This window comes from Tachyglossus aculeatus, chromosome 24 (genome assembly GCF_015852505.1).
Source record: "Tachyglossus aculeatus isolate mTacAcu1 chromosome 24, mTacAcu1.pri, whole genome shotgun sequence".
Taxonomy (NCBI): Eukaryota; Metazoa; Chordata; class Mammalia; order Monotremata; family Tachyglossidae; genus Tachyglossus; species Tachyglossus aculeatus.
Genome location: NC_052089.1, coordinates 896,168 through 921,848, shown reverse-complemented (window position 1 = coordinate 921,848; position 25,681 = coordinate 896,168). Strand labels below are relative to the sequence as shown.

General features: G+C 42.8%; 1 protein-coding gene and 1 pseudogene across 1 annotated transcript; one reads left to right on the top strand and one right to left on the bottom strand.

The window, feature by feature from the left end:
* Positions 1 to 2,013: 2,013 nt before the first annotated feature.
* Positions 2,014 to 4,049, bottom strand: LOC119945207 (DNA repair protein REV1-like; the record flags this gene model as incomplete). The annotated part of the gene is made up of 1 exon (XM_038766276.1): positions 2,014 to 4,049. A coding segment is annotated over one exon (2,016 nt), but the record flags the coding sequence as incomplete, so codon positions are not given.
* A 6,495-nt stretch (positions 4,050 to 10,544) lies between these two features.
* On the top strand, positions 10,545 to 13,280 carry LOC119945063 (annotated as a pseudogene).
* The last annotated feature ends 12,401 nt before the right edge of the window (positions 13,281 to 25,681 follow it).

Genomic DNA, 25,681 nt, shown 5'->3' with positions numbered 1-25,681 from the left:
AGAAGCATGGGGTAGGGAGTGGGGGGAGGGAGGGGAGAATGGTATTGGCAACAGACATAGAAGAGCAAAAAAAATTACAAAAGACCAAAATAGCAACAAACATACTTATTGTGGGCAGGGAATGTGCCTGCTAAGTCTGTTGTGTTGTATACTCCCAAGCACTTAGTACAGTGTTATACACATAGTAAGCACTCAATTAATACAGTTAACTGATAAAAGGAGAACCAGGATTTCAGACTCATCCACATAGAATTCTCAGATGTCACAGGTGCAGCCATGCCAGTGTCCTTCTCAAGCGTCTAAAAGTCCAGAAAGTCATATGCATGGTGGTCGAGTCCTTGCCTGGGTGGAACAGTTGGCATCACAACAAATCATTCATTTAGGAGGGTATTAACTGGTGCATATGTATACGAACTTTAGCTTCTCAATACAAGGACCTGTTATTCCTTACAAGATGCTGGCTTCAAATCATGCTGCTGTGGTGTTTTGAGAGGTTTCCAAACAAAACCTCTTGAGATGGCTAAGGACGATCACAGAAGGTGAAATTTCCCTCCTCTACTCTGAAGTGGGTTAACAAACAGAGTAACATAGAGGAACATTTCCTACATAAACAAAGATGTATGTGTTTTTATTGGTCTGTGAATTATTTTTCCATATATCCTTTAGAATGGTGATGCACTGCAAGAAATTCGGATTCTCCAACACCTGCTTTCATTGATCCTTCAGGGCTCCTAGTTCCCCAACCTGGAATCTTCTAACAATATCCTCCCTGAAAAAGAAATAATAACGGCAACTGGCATTTATTGAAGTTTCAAGGATTTTGTAACACCACCCATTCCCACGAGGAAGGTAACTCCCACAGTCCAACAACAGCTGGACCCTAGTGTAAAGGACATCCAAATCAAGATGATGGCTGAGAGAAATTTTACCTTGCTGAGTTCTATTTTGTAGGATTCACAGATTTTCGACCTCCCAGACTTACCCTTTTTCTGGTGTTTCTTGGGGTTTATGTATTAACTTTGGTGGGGAATATTAGAATAATGATTTTGGTCAAAACCAACTCAAGCCTACAAACCCCCATGTACTATTTTCTCAGTAATTTGTCTTTCCTGGACATCAGTTATTCAAAAGCCATTGCTCCCAAAATGCTGGTGAACCTCTTAGCAGCCAAGAGAAGCATTTCTTTGTATGGCCATGCATTACAGATGTATTTCTTTGGTTGCTTTGCAGATGCTGAATGCCTTATTCTGGCAGCAATGGCATACGATCGCTATGTGGCTATCAGCAACCCATTGCTTTACTCAACACTCGTGTCTCGGAGGGTCTGTGTTGGTTTTATATTTGGGGCGTATGTAAGTGGAAGCATCACCTCAATTGTGCACGTTTACCTCATGTTCAGGTTGCCATTCTGCGGCTCTAATCTGATAAATCTTTTTTTGTAATATTCCCCCATTGTTATCATTGTCCTGTGCTGACACCCATTTAAATGAGCTCTTGCTTTTTCTTTTATGTGGCCCTATCCAAAAAAAGCACTTTTATGATCATTTCTTATCATATGTATCTGTTCTAATCACTGTCTTCAATATCAAGTCTTCGGAAGCAAGAAGCAAAACCTTGTCCACCTGTGTTTCCCACCTGGTAGCCGTCACTTTATTCTATGGGATCATCATCATCATCATCATCAATCGTATTTATTGAGCGCTATGTGCAGAGCACTGTACTAAGCGCTTGGGAAGTACAAATTGGCAACATATAGAGACAGTCCCTACCCAACAGTGGGCTCACAGTCTAAAAGGGGGAGACAGAGAACAAAACCAAACATACTAACAAAATAAAATAAATAGAATAGATATGTACAAATAAAATAAATAAATAAATAAATAGAGTAAAAAATATGTACAAACATATATACATATATACAGGTGCTGTGGGGAAGGGAAGGAGGTAAGATGGGGGGGATGGAGAGGGGGGCGAGGGGGAGAGGAAGGAAGAGGCTCAGTCTCCCCACCCCACCCCAGCTCCTTTCTCCAGGCTTAGATAACTTTTAATGTGCTTCCGTAAGTTTGTTGTAAAACCACCTGAACGTTGTCAAGAATGAAGTCAAATGCCATAGTCCAGACAGATTCCACTGACTGCTGCATCAACCTTTTCATGTATTTTATGACCAGATCTAATTTTTCCAGGTCTTTTTCTTCTATTAGATCAGTACAGTACTTCACGACCTGCAGGATGTCTTCCTCCATGGGATCTGAGATGGTGGTGATCCACTCTTTGAGCAAGGTCTTCACGTCGTTGAATTCCACAGCTCCGGCCAGACTGGGGGCTGGCGGTCTAGGCTTCAAGGCGGTGGGGCTTGGAACAGTTGAAGTCGAGGCAACCGGCTCCATCTGTGGTTTACTTGCCGTTGTGCCGTCCTGTTTTAAGAAGCCATCTATTAACTTCTGGGGATTCCCACAGGGGATCGCTGCGGACTTAGCCGGGCTCCTGAGTGGCCTGTTCTTCAGAGGACTCTGGGCCACTTTCACAGGGCTGACTGCACTGCTGGCTTTTCGGTTTCTTTTCTTGTTTTTCACTGACGCTTGCTTCAACTGGAGTAAAGGATTTTTTAACCCCGACGTGCTGGCTGGCTGCTGATTGGGCGGGTTTTCCAACTGCCTCTGCCTCTGATCATAGGCCGCTTTCAGCTCTTCCTGAAGCTCGAGGGGAAGCGCGGCGAACACCTCAGGGTCCACCTGCGGGAGGGCTGGCAGGGCTATTACGCTGACTCCCGCATCGCTGCTTGATTCTTGAAGTTCGGGGATTTGTAAAAGAACCGTCCCCACTGGCTGGGGCAAAATCCCGGCGTGACAACCGTTCAGCGGCTCTTTCTTTTTCTCCACGGGCGCCTCTCCCTGCTGCATGGCGTTCATTTGTTCTATCTGTTCTCGGAGATCAGCGGGGAGGGCTTCGAAAACAGACTGGTCTAGCTGGGAAGGGGACGGAACCTCAATACTGAAATTCAGTCTCGATTTCACACTGACTGGGGAATGCAAGCCATTCCATTTCACTGCAGGCTCCGTTTTGCTCAGAACCGGACTGAGACTGGACGTCAGATGCGTAGTGAAAGATGGCAGGAAAGTTCTTGATGCGGATGATATTTCAAGGTCCATGGCAGCAACAAAAACTTCTTTGTGTTCCTCTTCTGCGGGTTTCTTGGCCTTCTGAACTTGGAAGAGATCAAGGATGGAATGGGCTCCACCAGGAAAACGGACAGATTGTGCTGCTGGGTGAGTGGCTTCACCTGGAGAGCTTTTACTGATCGGAACCAACTGATTCACCAGAATCCCAACCCCCCGCATATCAGATATATTCAATTTCATTGTGTGAAACATGTTTAGGGTTGCTTTACCAATTATTTTGGCACTATCTGTTGCTTGATCAAGAATTACAGTCCTGGCAATGTTGTCGCAGATCCTGTGACCTCCGTATTTCGCGGGTTCCACGGGGGCGCCCGCCTTTCGGACCATGATTTTCAACATCAGTCGTCTACCCTTCATTCCGGCAGCTTCCAGCCTTCGTTGAATCTCTTCTGAAAGGCTCAGCAGAAAAGCTTCCGCTTCCTTAGGCTGGGTAAATCTTATTCCATAGTTGATCTCAGCTGAAACAGATTTTCTTTCCTTTTCTGTTCGAACAGGCCTATCATCCAAGCCGCGGCAGAATCTATAGAGCATCTGTCCTGTCTTGGGGCCAAATTCTTTCTGGAGCTTGGACATGGTCATATATTGAAGGTCTCCATAGGTTTTAATTCCCAGAGACGTCAACTTGGATTCCACTGACCGACCAACTCCTAATAGGTTGGTAACTAGCTGACCTCTGATAAAATCATCCACCTCCTCTGGTTTTAAGTGATACTGTCCATCTGGTTTTGCTTTCCGACTTGCCATTCTAGCCAGCAGAATATTGGAACCCATGCCAACAGAGGCTGCACATTTAGTTTGGTCTTTGATTTCAGTTCGGAGAGCCTCTGCAAATTCGTCGGGAGTGAGTCTGGTTTCTGCAAGGATTTCAGTGATATGATCCTTCTGTTCATGTACTTACGCCCTATTGTTACCTATTCCCTGGACACAAAGTTGTTGCTCTGTTTTGTGCTGTAGTCTTTCCCATGTTTAACCCGATTACCTACAGCCTGAGGAATAGAGATGTAAAAAGTGCTGTCAAGAAACTGTTACAGAGAAAATGTCTTTCCAAATGACTATAGTTTTCTTCTTATTCAAAAACCTTTAGAAAGGGAGTTTCAGGACAGCAAATCACAGTGCCATGCATTCTATTCTGATGAGTGACTTGTGATGAAGGATTTATTTAAAGAGGTGAAATAAAAAGTTGAGCAACCATCAAATTTGATCCAAGGTGATTCAAGGGTCCAGATCATTTTTTTCTTCAAGATTAGTTTGTTTGATTTAATTATCTGGGTAACTGCCATAACACATCCCTTCACTTGGTGAGGAACACACTGCCTGAGAGCAAGAATGTGTTCCTTAAAATGAATTGAATTTCACTGAAACGTTGATACACACTGACTTTGATGTTTCAGGATGGAACAAGTATTCTAGCCAGACATACCAACTAATTTCCAATCTTGTTACTATTATTATTACTTTTTAAACGGTATTTGTTAAGCAATTACTATGTGCTAGGCACTATACTAATCACTGGGATGAGTACAATAATCAGGTTGGACACAGTCCTTGTTCCACATAGAACTCACAATCTTCTTCCCCATCTTACAGATGAGATAACTGAGGCACAGAAAATTTAAATGACTTGTCCAAGGTCACAGAGCAGATGAGTGGCAGAAAAGGGATTAGAATCCAGAAACCTCTGACTCTCAGGCCCGGGCTCCATATAAATAAAATATTCCATATCACATTTTGCTTTAATAGCAAATTGAGTAGCTGTATTAATTCCTTCCATTTAAGGCTACTCTGTACTATTACTGCCATCTTCGCCATCAGAGCCTTTCTCTTATCCCAGCTGTCACCCACCCACTCTCATACAGAGACCCATTCATATATCTAGAGACCACTTGCATCTCTGATCACATACATATACACAAATGTGAAGCAGCGTGGCATAGTAAAGAGCCCAGGCTTAGAAGTCAGAGGATGTGTGTTCTAATCCCAGCTGTGTGACCTTGGGCAAATCACTTCACTTCTCTGGGCCTTAGTTACCTCATCTGTAAAATGGGGATTAAGACTGTGAGCCCCAAGTGGGACAACCCTATTACCTTGTAACTACCCCAGCGCTTAGAACAGTGATTGGTACATAGAAGGCACTTAACAAATATCATAATTATTATTATTATTACACAAATGCAGCCATGCACACAGACAAAACATGAAAATAAATGAACCGACAGTCAGCTACGACCTTAGAGACCAGCACACTCTAAATTATACAACTTGGGATGGGAAGGTAGGACCAAGTCTGTTTCCCAGTGTTGAATCCTGATTTATTCTTGCACTGTCTAAATTAGAACGGATTTTATGATCTGCTAAACTGAATTCATCCCTCAGGAGGGTACAGAAGATGATATAATTCAATTTGACTACTTGAGAATCTGTGATGCTCTTTTCCTCCTTAGCTTCAAAAGAGAATTTTTTTCCTCCAAAAACTGAGTCTTAGTGTTTCAGGATTTTTGAACAGTTTGCATGACAGCATCACGCATTAGTGTTGATAACAGAGTTTATTGTAAATGGGTAACACTCATGTATATCATGTCTCATGTCTATCTCTCCTTTTATATTGTAAACTCATTGTAGGCAGGGTACATGTCTACCAACTCTGTTATATTGTACTCCCTCAGATGTGTAGTATAGTGCATTGAACATAGTAAACAGTCAATAAATTTCAGTGATGATGATGATCAGTTGACCTACTTAAATTCACCCTTCTCTTGCCCAAAAGAAAATCTTCAAATATGGCATTCTGCATTTATCTCCACTGTTTAAACCTCTAGTAATTACCCACTCCTCTCTGCAGCACCCAGAGACTCCTAAATCATTGGTTTTATGCTGCTAAATTAATTATCTTCTTCCTACTTATCCACTCTCTTCTCCTACTAGAGCAAAGCTCGCACTCTTCACTCCTCTCAAGCTAAACAACTCACATCCAGCCAAGCTGCCAGTATTCCGTGGCACAAGAGGAAGTATACACAGTGGCTTATACCTACTATATTACCGGGTTGACCTTCCTGATTTTCAGGCTGAGGAACAAGGATGGTCTTGTCTCTCATACTGCCAGTGTTTTCCCCATTCCCTTCCCTCTGCCTGGAACTCCCTCCCACTTCATGTCGGAATGAACATCTTCCTCATCCTTCCCACGTTCAAAACCCTTGTATAATCACATCTCATCTAAAGAGACCTTCTCTGTTTATTGCTATTCTCCTCAGGCTAAATCAACACATCTGCCATCTCAGCAGTTCGGCACTTCATGAACACTCCTGAATTCACAATGTCCAGGAGCACTTATGTACAGATCTTTGAGTGAAGCACTCTATTTCCTAAGTCATGTACAAACTCTACTGATCACATTAAAGAAGTATGATATTTGTTAAATGCTTACTATGTGTCAAGCACTGTACTAATCCCTGGGGTTGAATCAAGATAATTGGGTTGCACACAGTCCCTGTCTCCCATAAGGCTCACAGTTTCAATCCCCATTTTACATATGAGGTAACTGAGGAACAGGGAAGTTAAGTAACTTGCCCAAGGCCACACAACAGATGAGTGGCAGATCCAGGGTTAGAATCCAGATCTTCTGACTCTTAGGTCTGTGCTTTTTCTATGAAACCACATTGCTTCTTTACAGGCCACATTGCTTCTTTTCTCCTTCTCTGAAAAAGTGTTTCAATCTTTATCCAGAGAACTGTCTACTATCCTATATTAGTAATTATACATTAATTTTAATACAAACGAAGACATACAGACATGTAGCATTACCATTGCTCTTCCATAAACGTTGGGGTTGGACAGTCTCAAAGTTGAAAAGAAGAGTAATCTCTACTAGTTCCATAACAGAAGTCTGAACCCAGGGGACCCAAAAGGCAAGTTAATGGTCCAATCTGTGGGTTGCCTGAGTTTTCAGACTGTGCTATGAGCCAAGGAGTTTGTGCCCAAGTGATCCTCAGTTCAATATAAAAGCATCTTCATTATCCATATAAACTCCTTTAAGGCTGAATCCTTCCAGAAACAGGAGTTTAATCATTCTGGACTTCACATGATCAATGATAGCGAGTATTTCATTGCCATTCTAACACCCTCTTTTGATACAGGAAGTCTATCACCATGAGGGAAGAATATTCTGCTCTCCACTTACTGGCTAGGTTCTCTGCAGGCAAGTGAAGTGGAGAGTGAATCTGATTAGAATTGATAGGTAAAACTTCTCTATTATGAAAGTGGCTATATTGATTTATTTTTTACTTGTAGAGTAGAATTGGAAGACAAAAATCAAAGCTACTAAACAGGTGATGACATTTTGAGTGAAATTAGTATGTGGTTATGTTAACATATATCTGGCTATTTGGACTTTCAAATTAAAGGTTATACCATCTAAAAAGTTAGGGCAATGTACATTTTCAGGTAGTTTCTCAGTGAATAAGGGAGATCTATGTCATAACCTTCCTAGCTTGGATCACAGTGAAAAAGAGGCTTTTCTAAATTTTCTCCCTTTTCTTACAACACTTTCCTGGCTGAATCTCAGCAGCGAAAGCCCAGTTAGTGAGCGGGTGTTCCCAGGACACAGTTCTCTACCTGGATTCTGCAGCTCCTTGGAGCCATTCTGAACATCACCAGTTCCACAATGCACGGAAGCATGGTCTAACACATCTGATGGTTTTTAAATGGAGGAAGATGGAAGAGTCTGATTTAGAAGTAAAAGTAGTTGAGATCACAGCCAATTATTCAAGAATAAAGTAAGTCATTTTACCAGCCAGTTAACAGGTCATATTAATAATAATAACAATTAGAGGTATTAGGTGCTTACTGTGCATCAGGCACTGTACTAAGTGTTGGGCAGTCTATCAGTCCATTCCCACATGGGGCTCACAGTCTTAATTCCCATTTTACAAATGAGGAAACTGAGGAGGTGAAGTGACTTGTTCAAGGGCACACAGCAGACAAGTGGCACAGCAGGTATTAGAAGTCAGGTCCTTTTGACTCCCAGGCCCATGCTCAATCCCCTAGGCCATGCTGCTTCCCTATATACTGAACACTCCCTCAGTGGAAAGTGCTGTGCTTGCTCTGCCATCCCAGGGGGAAGAACTCCAAATTCTTCAACTGCAATTTATTCATTTTAGTCTACTCATATTGCTAAATTTTCTTCTCAAGGCTTTATATTGCAACTCAGCTTCTTGTGGGTCCCTTACAACTAAAGTGGTAAAACTCTGGTTCCTTTTGCTTTCTGTCATGGATACACAGCTCTCTATATTAATGAGGCCTGAAGCTGATTTAACGAAAATAGTAACAATAAAAATGATAATAATGATGACAGTAATAATTTCTGCCCTCTGTACGTGAGATGACTGGGCTGACTCATAGGGATGTCATAAGGACTTAATTAGAGAAAGGAGAATTATTATTCATCCCTCTTATGTTCAGCAGAAGAAATCGAGGGGTGGGCCTGGGAGTCAGGAGACTTGGGTTCTAATCCTAGCTCTGCCCCTTACCTGCTGTGTGATATTGGGAAAGTCACTTATCTTCTCTGTGCCTTAGTTCCATGGGGATTCAACATCTGTTCTCCCTCTTTCAGCCCCATGTTGTATCCGATTGTCTTGCATCCACTGCAGCACTTAGAACAGTGTTTGTCACATAGTGAGTGCAAATATATTATTATACTTGTGTACACAGTCAAGGGACACCATTTGAAACCATGGCTGGCCTGTGTTTGAGCCAGGAGGGCAGACACACACTCCTGGAGATTCTCCAGAATGCTGATTCCTATTGCTCTGTTCCCCAGTTGATCTTTCTTCTGTGTACCAGAGAGAGCCACGATGTCAAAGAGCAGAGTAGGCAGCAGGACAGGTGGCTTCTTCCCTTGGAATGGCCACCTCTTACTAATCGAGAATTTATTGGGAAGAGATTGGACATAAGAGTGGCTTCTTTCTCCTCCATAGTTCCTAAACCACTCCGCAATGGAGAGTAGGACTCAGTTATACCAGAAAAATAGGATTGGTTTTCATGGCCACAAAATAACTTTGGTTTCTGATTCAGATTTCTTTCAAACTCCACATCCTGAGGTTGCATAGCTGAATTGGGTATGGTTATTAGTCGTCTCAATGGTTTTACCTTTGGTTTCCAAACTAGGAAAGAGGTGTTTTGAGTAAACCTGCGACTCACTATTGTTTATCACAAAAACACAGTAGTAGCAGTTAGAAACAAATCAAGACAAAACAAAACAAATTACATCTGGAAGGAATTTAGGCAAGTTCTTTGGGATCAGTGTATCAGTGGAGGCTTGGGGCTAAGCATTCTCTCATTGAATATCTTCCTCTCTTTCACTGGGTTGTAATTGAATAAAGGCATTAGGTCACAAAGAGGATGATTGATATCTTTTATTAATTCAGCCTTTCAGATGGCAAAGAAGGATTAATTTGGATATGGAAGTGAATACACTTATATACCTTGCCATTTCCCTAATCCAAAATTTACTCTAATGTCTGTCTCCCCATATAGATTGTAAGCTCTTTGTGGGCATGATTAATAATAATAATAATAATAATAATAATAATAATAATAATAATAACGGCATCTGTTAAGCACTTACTATGTGCCAGGCACTGTACTAAGTGCTGGGGTGGATATACACAAATTGGGTTGGACACAGTCCCTTTATGGGGCTCACAGTCTTCAACCCCATTTTACAGTTAAGGTAACTGAGGCACAGAGAAGCGAAGTGCCTTACCCAAGGCCACACAGCAGAGAAGGGGAGGAGGCAGGATTAGCATCCATGACCTTCAGACTCCCAGGCCAATGCTCTATCCATTAACCTGTACTTCTCCTCTATCATGTCTACCAACTATTCCACAGGTACAACTGTACAGTGTTTACCACTGATTAATTGATTCACTGATGGACCAGGAAAGTGTCTTTTGCTACTATCGTACTCTCTAAAGTGCCTAGTTCAGCATATGGCAGTCAGGAGACACTCGATAAATGCCATTAATACTACAATCCCTATCACTGGAGCACAGGAGACCTGGGTTTTAAACTCAGCTCTGTTACCTTTGATGTGACCTAGTCACTTATCATCTCTGGGCCTCAGTTTTCTCATATGTAAAATGGAAATTAGGCTGAATCCCAGTTGGGGCAGCCTCTATGTCCCATCTTATTATTTAGTGTCTACCTTGGCACATACACAGAGCTTAGCACATAATACGTGTTTCACAAATACCCCAATTATTGCTCTCTTTCATAGTTTAATAAATATGTTTAATGAATGATATGATCAATTATTGTTGATATCATTTTGCTCTCTATTTTAAAGGAAAATCCACTTGAAAATCTGAATACATGGCTGAAAGCAACCACACGTCAGTGATTGAGTTCCTGCTTGTGAGTCTGACAGATCATCCAGATTGCAGATGCCTCTCTTTGTCCTGTTCTTGATCATTTCTTTGGTCACTATGGTAGGAAATGTGTGTATTATCCTATTAATCCAGATCGATGACACCTTTCACACCCCCATGTACTTCTTTCTGTGTAACCTCGCACTCTGTGATATCTGCTACTCGACTGACCTGGCCCCTAAAATGCTGATAAATTTCCTTTTGGGATGTAAGTCCAGCTCATTCATTGGTTGTGTCTTTCTGAGTTAATTTTTTGCCATTTATATTACTACTGAGGACTTCCTCCTGGCTGTCATGCCATATGACCACTACACAGTGATTGTCAACCCTCTATTGTACACAACTATCATGACCCCAAAGATCTGCCTTCAGCTAGTAAGCACTTGTGTCCTATCTGAGAGGTCTTGCCAATTCTCTGACACACACAGTTGGATTATTGAGATTGAATTTTTGCGGATCTAATATCGTCAATCATTTCTTCTTTGATATCCCCCTCTCCTGAAATTCTCCTGTTCTGACTGCCACACCAAGGAGCTGCTGCTTTGGACCTTCTCTGGAATGATTGTAACAATCACCTTAATTATCATCATAATCTCTTACATCCGAATTGTTACTGCCATTCTCAGGTTCGGCACTGTCATGGGGAGAAACGAAACTTTCTCCACTTGTGCCTCCCACCTGACAGCTGTGATCTTCTTCTATGGCTCACTGTCATTCAGCTACATTCAGCCCAGTTCCCAGTATTCCCAGGAGAAAGGGAAAGTATCCACAGTGGTTTGCACCCTAGTCATCCCTATGAAATCTCTCACCCCTTCCCTCCTCCCCTCCTTAACTCCTCAACCGCTCACTCTTCACTGATTCTTTCCCCTCTGCCTCCAAACATGCCCAGGTCTCCCCCATCCTAAAAAAAACCCCTTCTCTTGACCCCACCTCCCCTTCCAGCTATTGCGCTATCTCCCTCCTACCCTTCCTTTCAAAACTCCTAGAACGAGTCATCTACACTCGCTGCCTTGAATTCCTCAACGCCAAATCTCTCCTTGACCCCCTCCAATCTGGCTTCCGTCCCCTACACTCCACCGAAACTGCCCTCTCAAAGGTCACCAATGACATCCTTCTTGCCAAATCCAACGGCTCCTCCTCTATCTTTCTATCCTAATCCTCCTTGACCTCTCAGCTGCCTTCAACACGGTGGATCACCCCCTTCTTCTCAACACGATGTCCAACCTTGCCTTCACAGACTCCGTCCTCTCCTGGTTCTCCTCTTATCTCTCTTGCCGATCATTTTCAATCTCCTTTGCGGGCTCCTCCTCCCCCTCCCATCCCCTTACTGTAGGGGTTCCTCAAGGGTCAGTTCTTGGCCCCCTTCTGTTCTCTATCTACATTAGCTCCCTTGGTGAACTCATTTGCTCCCACAGCTTCAACTATCATCTCTATGCTGATGACACCCAAATCTAAATCTCTGCCCCTGCTTTCTCTCCCTCCCTCCAGACTCGTATCTCCTCCTGCCTTAGGACATCTCCATCTGGATGTCTGCCCGCCATCTAAAGCTCAATATGTCCAAGACTGAACTCCTTACCTTCCCTCCCAAACCCTGCCCTCTACCTTACTTTCCCATCACTGTAAATGGCACTGCCATCTTCCTGTCTCACAAGCCCACAACCTTGGTGTCATCTTCGACTCCGCTCTCTCGTTCACCCCTCACATCCAATCTGTCACCAAAACCTGCCGGTCTCAATTCCACAACATCGCCAAGATCCACCCTTTCCTCTCCATACAAACCGCTACTTTGCTGGTTCAATCTCTCATACTATCTCGACTGGATTACTGCATCAGCCTCCTCTCTGATCTCCCATCCTCCTGTCTCTCTCGACTTCAGTCTATACTTCACTCTGCTGTCCAGACTATCTTTGTGCAGAAACGCTCTGAGCATGTTACACCCCCCTCCTCAAAAAATCTCCAGTGGCTGTCTGTCAACCTACGAATCAAGCAAAAGCTCCTCATTATCGGCTTCAAGGCTCTGCACCACCTCATCCCCTCCTACCTCACCTCCCTTCTCTCCTTCTACAGTCCAGTCCGTACCCTCTGCTCCTCCGCTAAACTCCTCACTGTGCCTCGTTCTCGCCTGTCCCACCGTTGACCCCTGGCCCACGTCCTTCCCTGGCCTTGAATGCCCTCCCTCCACTCATCCGCCAAGCTAGCTCTCTTCCTCCCTTCAAAGCCCTACTGAGAGCTCACCTCCTCCAGACTGAGCCCCCTTTTTACTCTCCTCCCCCATCCCACCCGCCCTATCTCCTTCCCCTCCCCACAACACTTGTATATATTTGTGCAGATTTATTACTCTATTTTACTTGTACATATTTACTATTCTATTTATTTTGTTAATGATGTGTGTATAGCTTTAATTCTATTTGTTCTGACGAATTTGACACCTGTCTACATGTTTTGTTTTGTTGGTCCGTCTCCCCCCTCTGGACTGTGAGCCCGTTGTTGGGTAGGGACTGTCTCTATATGTTGCCGACTTGTACTTCCCAAGCGCTTAGTAGAATGCTCTGCACACAGTAAACACTCAATAAATACGATTGAATGAATGAATGCTAAACCCCCGGATTTGCAGCCTGGGGAATAAGGATGTGAAGGAGACTTGAAAAGGTCATTAGAGGGGAAAAATTGTCACTACTAATTTATTCAAAACCTCCTTTAAGCAACACCAATAATCCCTATCCCACCCAGAACTCACAATCTAAATAGGAGGGAGAACAGCTATTGGATCGCCATTATATAGATGAGGAAAGTGAGGCATAGATAAGTTCAGTGTCTTTCCCCAATTTACACAGCAGGCAAGTGGTAGAGCTGGGATTAGACCTTTGTCCTCTGACTCCCTTTCCTGTGTTCTTTTTACTAGAGCACACTGATTCTCTTGTGAACAATAAATGGACGGCAGTGAACAATAAATGACTAAGAATAGAAACACAGATGTTCACCATACGATTGAATGAATGAATGAATGAATCGTAAGAAGACAAAAATAAATCATAGAAGAGCTATACGGTTAATTTTTTTCTGTGAGAATAAGGCTACATAAACTACAAATTAATGGGTGAGCATCTCCAAGATATTAAATCCAACGTTTTTCATTCATTCATTCAATCGTATTTGTTGAGTGCTTACTGTGTGCAGAGCACTGTACTAAGCGCTTGGGAAGTACAAGTTGGTAATACACAGAGACGGTCCCTTCCCAACAGCGGGCTCACAGTCTAGAAGGGGGAGACAGACAACAAAACAAAGCATATTAACAAAATAAAATAAATAGAATAAATATATACAAGTAAAATAGAGTAATAAATATGTACAAACATATATACATATGTACAGGTGCTGTGGGGAAGGGAAGGCGGGGGAGATGGGGAGATGGAAGAGGGGGAGAGGAAGGAGGGGGCTCAGTCTGGGAAGGCCTAGATTTTTAGATAATTTCCTGTGAAAACTCTAAACTGTAAAGTCCTCCTCCAGATTGTAAACTCCTTGTTTGCAGGAAATATGTCTACTAACTCTGTTGCACTGTACTTTTCCAAGCACTTCATAGAATGCTGTGCACACACTAAGTGCTCAATACGTAGCACTGATTGATTGATTGATCTCCATAACAATATATTCTCACAACGTTTTTGCTTTATGATTTCTTTGCTCTCTATTACATATTTGGGATTTTGGAGTAGGGTTAGTGCTCTAGAACCAAAGCCCTGCAATTTCCTGTTAGTTATGCCTCTTTCTGTCACTGTATCTTGAATTGTGCTGAGAACACTTGTCCAGCTCTGTACCAAAAAGGGATTCGGTGGCCACCCTCTACATGGTATATCCCTAACTATCCAAAGTATCTTACTGTATTAAAGGAAGAATTTATATAAGTCCTGATGGCTCTTCTCAGAGAATGCCAGAGGAATTTGCACTTTGCAAGGCCACTGATGGAGCTCAGGGGTTGGAGGGCTTTATGATGGATGAATCTGTTGGGAAGTGGTGTGGCTCCAAACTGCCAATGAACATATTTAAACCTTACACCAAATGAAATGTTTGGTGTAACTTTCATAACTTCCCTCTCCACTACTTTGTCCTTCCCACCCTTTTTCCCTCATTCCCTTCCCTTCACTTCTCTGTCTCTCCATTTATCTTTCCTTCCTATTCATTCTTTCAGCTCTGTTCCTCCTTCTTGCTCCAGGTCTGCTTGGAACCTGGTGTAGCCGGCTCTGGGAGAATAATAATCATATTGATGGCATTTATTAAGTGTTTACTATGTGCAAAGCACTGTTCTAAGCGCTAGAGAGGTTACAAGTTGATCAGGTTGTCCCACGGGGCTCATAGTCTAAATCCCCATTTTACAAATGAGGTCACTGAGGCCCAGAGAAGTTAAGTGACTTGCCCAAAGTCACACAGCTGACAAGTGGCAGAGCCGGGATTTGAACCCATGACCTTTGACTCCAAAGTCCAGGCTCTTTTCCACTGAGCCACGCTGCTTCTCTCGCTTCTCAAGATGCTTCAGGTTTCTTGAAATTATAGGCCAGAAGTAATGGCAGAAAGTGATAGGCAAGGTACAGAATCATACAGGTGTGAGAAAACATCTTCCTTAGACTGGAAGTTGACAGAGAGCAGAGATAATGTGTTTAATTTCCTTTGTGTAGTTGAATGCTTAATAAATTCCTTTTGATACTTTTCAAACTGATGCCAGACTTCATTTGCACTCCTGTTTTAGGAAATAGAATGGACTGTAGGTTTAGGCTGTTTGAATTCATTTTTGAAATGGCAGGAACACAAAGGGTAGAGAGATCTCTATTGGGGTCCAACACCTTTGGAGCTGAAAGTCCCAGGCCTGGGAGTCAGGGAACCTGAGTTCTAACCCTGACTCCTCACTTACCTGCTGTGCAATGTTAGACAAGTCACTTACCTTCTCTGGAACTCAGTTTCCTCATCTATAAAATTGAGATTAATTATCTGTTTCTTCTCCTACTTAAACTGTATGCCCTAGGAGACAAAGGAATTTAGATCTGATTGTATCAAATTCACTCCAGAGCTTAGTACAGTGCATTACACAGAGTAAATACTTAGCAAATGCCCCAATTATTAGTATTATTATTACTATTATTATTTTTCATAGAGAAAGTTATCCAGGGTGGTGGTGCAGGTAGGGGGTCGGATGGAGAGGATGAGTTTGGGATGATGAGGGGGCATCCAGATAGCCCCAAACCCCAGATCTCTGAGTGTAGTTACACACTTCCAAGTGAGCCGGGCTAACATGCCATAGCTTAACAGGAAAGTGGCCACATATGTAAATTTAAAGGGTCCTAGAGCAGCTAGATTTGCTCTTTTGGGAGATAACACTCAAACTCTGATTCACCCCAAGACTTGATCCGTGGTGAGCTCTTTGTTAAACTCTGGATCCCAGCAGAGGCCCCTGTGACCCAAGGCTCCGTGTGACTCCATGTAGACTTAGTCTCTATGCAGCACACAAACACATAGGAGAAACCAAAGTGAGATTCAGAGAAGGAATTCTATTCAGACTGATATGGGTGATTCTGGAGGTGGAACCGTCCCGAAGTCTTTTGCCACACTCAAAAAGGAACCAAAACCAATTTAAAAAATTTTTGTCAAGGATATGATTGAAGAGGGAAAGAAAGGGCCACAATCATTGAGGTAAAGGCAATCAAGTAATAGTATTTATTGACAGCCCGCTGTGTGTTGAGTGCTATATTAAGCATGTGGAATAGAACAGAGGAGTTTGAAGACAAGATCCCTACCCTCAGGGTGCATAGAGTCTAATGAGGGAGCACATTCATAGAAGGAAGGGCATGGTCAGAGCAGGGAAAGAAGGGAGGAAAGAAGTTTGTTCCGGGCACGGAATAGGCAGGCTTCTCTTCCTTCTCGTCCCACCCACTGCTTCCACACTATCCCCACCCCTCGGAGAGTGAATTAGAAGGCAGAAGCGGAGCAGGAATAGGAGTAAGAGTGGAGCAGGGAGACAAACAAATTCATTCATTCATTCAGTCGTATTTATTGAGCGCTTACTGTGTGCAGACCATTATAATAAGCTCTTGGAAAGTACAATTCATCAGCAAATAGAAACAATCCCTAACCAACAATGGGCTCACAGTCTAGAAGCGGGGAGACAGACATCAAAACAAGTAAACAGGCAGCAATAGCATAAATAGAAATAAATAAAATTATAGATATATACACATCATTAATAAAATAAATAGAATAATGAATATGTACGTTAATTCATTCAATCATATTTATTGAGCGCTTACTGTGTGCAGAGCACTGTACTGTTTGGGAAGTACAAGTTGGCAACATATAGAGAGGGTCCCTACCCAGCAACAGGCTCACAGTCTAGAAGAGGGAGACAGACAACAAAACAAAACATATGGACAGGTGACAAGTCATCAGAATAAATAGAAGTAAAGCTAGATGCACATCATTAACAAAATAAGTAGAATAGTAAATAGGTACAAGTAAAATAAGTAGAGTAATAAATCTATACAAACATATATGCAGGTGGTGTGGGGAGGGAAAGGAGGTAGGATGGGGTGAATGGGGAGGAGGAGAGGAAAAAAGGGGCTCAGTCTGGGAAGGCCTCCTGGAGGAGATGCGCTCTCAATTGGGCTCTGAAGGGAGGAAGAGAGCTAGTTTGGTGGATGTGCAGAAGGAGGGCATTCCAGGCCAGGTGGACGATGTGGGCCGGGGGCCGACAGCAGGACAGGCGAGAACGTGGTACACTGAGGAGGTTAGCGGCAGAGGAGCAGAGGGTGCTGGCTGGGCTGTAGAAGGAGAGAAGGGAGGTGAGGTAGGCGAGGTGATCGAGAGCCTTGAAGCCGAGAGTGAGGAGTTTTTTGCTTGATGTGTAGGTTGACTGGTAGCCACTGGAGATTTTTGAGGAGGGGAGTAGCATGCCCAGAACGTTTCTGCACAAAGATGATCCAGGCAGCAGAGTGAAGTATAGACTGAAGTGGGGAGAGAAAGGAGGATGGGAGATCAGAGAGGAGAATGATGCAGTAATCCAATCGGGATAGGATGAGAGATTGAACCAGCAAGGTAACGGTTTGGATGGAGAGGAAAAGGTGGCTCTTGGCGATGTTGCGGAGGTGATGCCAGCAGGTTTTTGTGATGGATTGGATGTGATGGGGGAACGAGAGAGCGGAGTCGAGGATGACACCAAGGTTGCAGGCTCGTGAGATGGGAAGAATGGTAGAAAGATGGTAGTAAATTCATTCATTCAATCAATCGTATTTATTGAGCGCTTTCTGTGGGCAGAGCAGTGTACTAAGCGCTTGGGAAGTACAAGTTGTCAACTGTGCTGGGAAGGGAAGTGGGGTAGAGTAAAGGGAGGGAGTCGTGATGGTGGGGAGGGGAGGAGGAGCAGAGGAAAAGGGACTTAGTCTGGGAAGGCCTCCTGGAGGAGGTAGGCTTTCAGTAAGGCTTTGAAGAGGGAAATTGTGCTACTTTGATGGATTTGAGAAGGGAGGTTATTCCGGGCCAGAGGTAGGATATGGGCCAGGGATCAACAGCGGGACAGGCAAGAAGGAGGCACATTTAGAAGGTTAGCACCAGTGGAGTGGAGTGTTTGGGCTGGTCTGTAGAAGGAGAGAAGGGAGGTGAGGAAGGAAGGGGCAAGGTGAACCTCAAAGGTACAGAAACCCACTTCCTGACCCAACCAGGGACAACGGAGCAGCACGGCATAGTGGATAGAACACAGGCCTGGGAGTCAGAAGGTCATGGGTTCTAATCCTAGTTTTGCCACTTGTCTGCTATGTGTCTTTGGGTAAGTCACTTCACTTCTCTGGGTCTTAGTTACCTCAACTGTAAAATGGGAATTGAGACAATGAGCCCCATATGGGATAAGGACAATGTCCAAACCAATTTGCTTTGTATACCACCCCAGCACTTAGTATGGTCCCTGGCACATAGTAATCGTTTAACAAATGCCATTATCATTATCATTGGATCATAAGGTCATGTGCGACTTCCCACAAAGGTACCATGGCAAACTTCCAGGGGAGTCTCCTGAAGCTTTCCAAGGATGACTCGGGGTGGTTCAGGCAGGTTTGGGTGACACGCAGATGTCCTGAAGCACAGGGCCAAATGGATCAGACAGGGTTCATTAATTAATTCATTCAGTCAATCATATTTACTGAGTGCTTACCGTATGCAGAGCTCTGTACTAAGAACTTGAAAAATACAATACAGCAATGAAAAGAAACAACCCCTGTCCATAACAGGCAGGAAAAGCTGAGCATTTTATTGTAATAATTATTAAAAAGAATATCATCTTGTATTTGCATAGTTCTTTCATTTTTCCAAAGTGCTTTCACAACAAGCATTTCATTTTGTCTATGTAAGATCTCCGAGGTAGGGAAAGGAAGTTATTATTATCATTAACAACATTTTAGAGATGAAGAAACTGAGGCATAGAGAGGTAGTGATTTTCCCAAGGTCACCCAACAGGCTAGTGGCAGAGGTGGGACTAATTCATGTGTGTTCTGGCTCCCAGCATCATGTTCTTGCCACTCTTTGAAAACTTCCTGTGGTGGTCCATTCATTTCCTTATCAAACAGACTCTCCATAGCACTCAATCAGCTCTACCCCTCCCTTTCTAACCTGACTCAATTACTGCTGCAACCCAACTCGGACACTCCACTCCTCTAATGTCAACCTAGTTGCTGTTCCTGATCTAATCTCTTTCACCACCGACACCTTGCCCTTCTCCTCCCACTGGCTTGGAACTCCCTTCCTCTTGCTATTTGACAGATCACCACTCTCCCCATATTCAAAACCCTCCTATAATCTTATCTCCTCCAAGAAGCCTCCCCTGACTAACCCCTCATTTCCCCATCCTTGTCACCCAAACATCTTACCTGGCTGTGCACTTGGGTCTGTACACCTTAAACATTTTTATATGCACCCTATCTTCAGCCCCACAACACTCACGTCCATATCCTTGTATTCTGCTACTGCACCTTTCTATAATTCATTTTAATGTCTGCTTCTACCCCTATATTGTAAGCTCCTTGAGGGCAGGAATCATGTCTACCATCTCTATCATATTCTACTCCCCCAAGAGCTCAATAAATGCCATTGATTGATGGACAGAGTACAATCAGGGTTGTTAACAGAATTAACTTTAGCTTTCAGCTCCGTTTGAGATAAAATCCATTTTAATTGGCTGAGATTTATGTCAGAGTTTGTCATTGATGAAATAGGTCTCTTGAAGGTGCACTAGACTAGGACTGATGAAAAAGCTTTTTCTGGAATAGGAAATGAATCACTAAAATAATAAAGGAAAATAACAAACCGCCAGAGCATTTCCACACTTCAGAGAGGACCCATGCCATCGGAAGTCCCACAGGATATTTTAACGAACCAGATTAGAACCAGATTCAGAGCTCCGAAGGGATTTAGGGACTGTGTCCCCAAATGCCACTACATCCAATACTAACTGAACCCACATAGTCAACACATGGCAGAACTGTCTGTCCCATGAAAGGTTTATCCACACAAGGCTCAGAATATAAGGATTTATGCATTTTGGAAATTACTGTTTACTTTTGGTGTTATTCATACAATTTCATATTTACCACCATATTTGGGCTATTTAAGTATGAAATGAACTGTTTGGAATTTAATTTTCCAACTTTTCTCCAGCCTAAATAACAGACTAAAGTGCAATGAAAGAAGTTGTAATGCTCACTGGCTATAACACTCAACACAGGTATGGGTACCCAAAGACCATCTTACAGATGTGCCCTAAAGTTACTTTATATAACAGAGTGATTTTATAGAATGAGTTATTCTAATATTCAGGCACTTATGCAACTTTTAAGAAAATGAGTTATTCAGACAAATTTGCTGTTATTCTACAAGTTACTGAAATTTGTGCTATTATTGATATTCAGCAATTTTTAGCAGCAAGTGTCTGAGACAATGTAAGAAACAACTATATGTTAAATGAGTTTATATATTTGTAGGTTCTTTTGAAAAAATTAGGACCACAGAACAAGAAAAATATTTAGCCCTATGCATACAAAAGAACCATTTACATTTTTCATATTCATTATTGCTTTTCTGTAGTTGCCACAGGACAATAACTACTAATTGAAGATAGCTCAACTGAGAGATTTCTGATTTTATCTTGCCAGTTGTTACATCAAAAGATGACATTTTTCAAAAATTATTTTACTATTTTAATGGCTATTAAAATACAAATATTTCAGTGTTTTGGAAAAAAACATCGTTCTATGCCAAAACTTCACTTACTTTGGGCCTTTATGAGAGCTCTGTGATTTGCTATGCCAACACTCATCATTTTGGGGGGCTTTCAATTTTCCTTCAATCCAAACAGCTTTATGCTAAGGGGGAACGAAAGGTTTTAGAGGTTGCTTTAAAATCAATTGCCTTCATTTTTCTAGAAGTACAGTCTTATTTATTGAACAGAAATTTTCTTATAGGCCTACAGGTCATAGTTTTTAAGCTCTTGATATCCACCTCATCCTCAGACCCTTATCACATGTTCATATTGATTTAATATTCATAATGCATTTTAATGTCCATCTCTCCCTCTAGACTGTAAGCTTCCTGTGGCCAGTGTGTCTACCAACTCTTGTATTGTGCTTAGTACAGTACTTTGCACATAGTAAATGCTTAATAAATACTGTTGACTGAGAGATTCTGGACATCCATAGTTCCACCAAGTTTTAAAGCTTTGAAGACCTCTGTCAATTTATCAACAATACTCTTTCACTTTCCTGTGAAACTGCTAAAAAAATTATATTTCATTTAAGCTTTAGAGTGCTCAGATCAGAAACTTGAGAGATGGTGTACATCTGATTCTAAAGGGAGAAGGAAGAAACACAAACAATTTTAGAAATAAAATTTATTTTATAATTTATGGATGGAGATCTGAATTGGATCAGAAATCAGCAATCATTAGGGCTTAGCATTTTAGAACAAAGGTGCAAGAAAGAAATGTGTAAAGGTCACAATTAATCAGAGCCATTTGCTTATGATGCTCCAAAATGGAATAACCCAACGCTTGACACTCTTGAGTCAATGTTGAGAAATGCATCCTAACCTCTAAGGCTTTTAGATTGTCAGGATACACCTCCGAAGCAGGCAAACCCAGAAAATTATGTATTTCTCATCCCCGGATATCTTTAGATAATGAAAAGATCATCTGATCTGGATGGTTAATTCATTCATCTTTTTGGAGGCCTTCACCCCCAGCTAATTGCTAAGCACCCTTTTATACTTCCCTGTCACGTCAGTCTTTCTGCCATCCAGGTCTCTAAGGACTCATCAGAGTAGTTATGAACCATATTTCATGTATGTGGCTTAGTGGAAAGAACATGGCCTTGGGAGATAGAGGTAATGGGTTATAATCCTGTCTCCCCCACTTGTCAACTGTGTGATTTTAGACAAATCACTTCACTTCTCTGTGCCTCAGTTATCCCATCTGTAAAATGAGGATTAAGACTGTGAGCCCCACGTGGGTCAACCTGATTATGTTGTGTATCTACCCCAATACTTAAAACATTGTTTGGCACATAGTAAGTGCTTAACAAATACCACCATTATTATTACTATTACTCAGTCCTACCTGAACTTAATTTTGGTGGATGTCTCTCCTTAGACTGTGGGCCCCACTTGGGATAGATACTGTACCAACTTGATTACTTAGTATAATGCTTGTGACAGACAAATTCCTTAACAGTACTATTATTATTATGAAAACCATGGATATTTAAAGGTAAATTCCAGTTCTAGTTCTCTGTTCTTACTAAGACACATCTATTTTATATCTATAAAGTCAGGTGAATATTTTTAAAACTATTTTGAAATATTTGTTTTCTAGTAAGGTGAATGTGTGCCCGGTATTGGTTACAACAGAGGTAGAACTTCCATCTTTTCAGACATCTGAAGTGGGGAAAGGGTCACGGACTCAGGTTTCTTTCTAAGCAAAGGTTTTTGGGAAATTTCCTCAAGAACAGATTTCTAATTTTTCTCAGAACAATGCTTGTTGCCAATTTTGTTTTAAGCCTAGTCATATTTTCTTACTTAAAAGCAGCCTTAAATAAGCTTCAGAAATAAACTTATTACAATGATTCAGTGGACAAGACAAATCACAAGAGTCCTGATCATTATGGGTCAGTGGACAAGACAAATCACAAGAGTCCTGATCATTATCACCTTACATTTACATTTGTTGATGTAGTCAAACTCATTTAAGTTTTTTTTAATCCTCTACTCATATGATCCAATTTTGTCCACTGTATTTTTTTGGCTTTACTAGGACACTTTAAATTCTTCTTTAAGATTTTGAACAAACTTTTATTTTAAGTGGTTGAGTCCCCCATATTTTGTTAGAAAGATGTATAAGTTTCAAAATTGGGGTAGTCTGAGACAAACCTATCAAAACCTAGAATCTGTGCCACAGAACTTCATTTGCTTTTCAACTCTCCTTCACATTTGGGAGTCAAGTTTAATTTGATATTTATTTCTTTTAATACATTTAGTCCCTGAAAAATAAACTGCTTTCATCTTTACCTTTCTGACCAGTTTATAGATTCCTTTTTTGTCTTTCAGGATTAAAAAGGAAATCATGGGCTCTCAGGAGTTTCTGTTAGCCCATATGCCCTTGGAAAATTAACCCACCTGATATTTAGACTTACAGATGTACATTATGGTGTCATGCTTCCAGTTTCAAGAACAGCCATATGAGGGACAAAGGTGGATAATCTGAACTTCAATCCTGAATAATAATAATAATAATGATAATAATAATAATAATAATAATGATAATAATAATAATAATAATAATAATAATAATGGCATTTTTTACACGCTATGTGCAAAGCACTCTTCTAAGTGCCAGAAGAATGAAGTAGTAGACTTCTCCAAATTGGTGGATAAGAATAGTTAAAATATAGCATAACTGCTTTAAAGAAGAACAGTGAGATCAATCAATCAATCAATCAATCGTATTTATTGAGTGCTTACTATGTGCAGAGCACTGTACTAAGCGCTTGGGAAGTACAAATTGGCAACACATAGAGACAGTCCCTACCCAACAGTGGGCTCACAGTCTAAAAGGGGGAGACAGAGAACAGAACCAAACATACCAACAAAATAAAATAAGATAGAAATGCACAAGTAAAATAAATAAATAAATAGAGTAATAAATATGTAAAACCATATATACATATATACAGGTGCTGTGGGGAAGGGAAGGAGGTAAGACGGGGGGATGGAGAGGGGTACGAGGGGGAGAGGAAAGAAGGGGCTCAGTCTGGGAAGGCCTCCTGGAGGAGGTGAGCTCTCAGCAGGGCCTTGAAGGGAGGAAGAGAGCTAGCTTGGCGGAGGGGCAGAGGGAGGGCATTCCAGGCCCGGGGGATGACGTGGGCCGGGGGTCGACCGCGGGACAGGCGAGAACGAGGTACAGGGAGGAGATTAGCGGTGGAGGAGCGGAGGTTGGGGGCTGGGCAGTAGAAGGAGAGAAGGGAGGTGAGGTAGGAGGGGGCGAGGTGATGGAGAGCCTTGAAGCCCAGGGTGAGGAGTTTCTGCCTGATGCGCGGATTGATTGGTAGCCACTGGAGATTTTTGAGGAGGGGAGTAATATGCCCAGAGCGTTTCTGGACAAAGATAATCCGGGCAGCAGCATGAAGTATGGATTGAAGTGGAGAGAGACACGAGGATGGGAGATCAGAGAGAAGGCTGGTGCGGTAGTCCAGACGGGATAGGATGAGAGCTTGAATGAGCAGGGTAGCAGTTTGGATGGAGAGGAAAGGGCGGATCTTGGCAATGTTGCGGAGCTGAGACCGGCAGGTTTTGGTGACGGCTTGGATGTGAGGGGTGAATGAGAGAGCGGAGTCGAGGATGACACCAAGGTTGCGGGCTTGTGAGACGGGAAGGATGGTAGTGCCGTCAACAGAGATGGGAAAGTCAGGGAGAGGACAAGGTTTGGGAGGGAAGACAAGGAGCTCAGTCTTCGACAGGTTGAGCTTTAGGTGGCGGGCGGACATCCAGATGGAGATGTCCTGAAGGCAGGAGGAGATGCGAGCCTGGAGGGAGGGGGAGAGAGCAGGGGCAGAGATGTAGATCTGGGTGTCATCAGCGTAGAGATGATAGTTGAAGCCGTGGGAGCGAATGAGGTCACCAAGGGAGTGAGTGTAGATTGAGAAAAGAAGGGGACCAAGCACTGAACCTTGGGGAACCCCCACAGTAAGGGGATGGGAGGGGGAGGAGGAGCCTGCAAAAGAGACTGAGAAAGAACGACCGGAGAGATAAGAGGAGAACCAGGAGAGGACGGAGTCTGTGAAGCCAAGGTCAGATAGCGTGTTGAGGAGAAGGGGGTGGTCCACAGTGTCAAAGGCAGCTGAGAGGTCGAGGAGGATTAGGACAGAATATGAGCCGTTGGATTTGGCAAGCAGGAGGTCATTGGTGACCTTTGAGAGGGCAGTTTCCGTGGAATGAAGGGGACGGAAGCCAGACTGGAGGGGGTCGAGGAGAGAGTTGTCGTTGAGGAATTCTAGGCAGCGCGTGTAGACAACTCGTTCAAGGCGTTTGGAAAGGAATGGTAGGAGGGATATGGGACGATAACTAGAAGGTGAGGTGGGGTCAAGAGAGGGTTTTTTTAGGATGGGAGAGACATGGGCATGTTTGAAGGCAGAGGGGAAGGAACCAGTGGAGAGTGAGCAGTTGAAGATGGAAGTTAAGGAGGGGAGAAGGGATGGAGCAAGAGATTTCATAAGATGAGAGGGAATGGGGTCAGAAGCACAGGTGGCTGGAGTAGCACTTGAGAGGAGGGAGGAGAGTTCCTCTGAGGATACCGCTGGGAAGGATGGGAGAGTAGCAGAGAGTGTTGAGAGCCGGGGGGATGGAGAAAGGGCAGAAGAGACTTTGGGAAGGTCGGACCTGATGGATTTAATTTTGTTAATGAAGTAGGAGGCCAGATCGTTGGGGGTGAGGGAAGGAGGAGGGGGAGGAACCGGGGGCCTGAGAAGGGAGTTGAATGTACGGAAGAGCTGGCGGGGGTGATGGGCATGG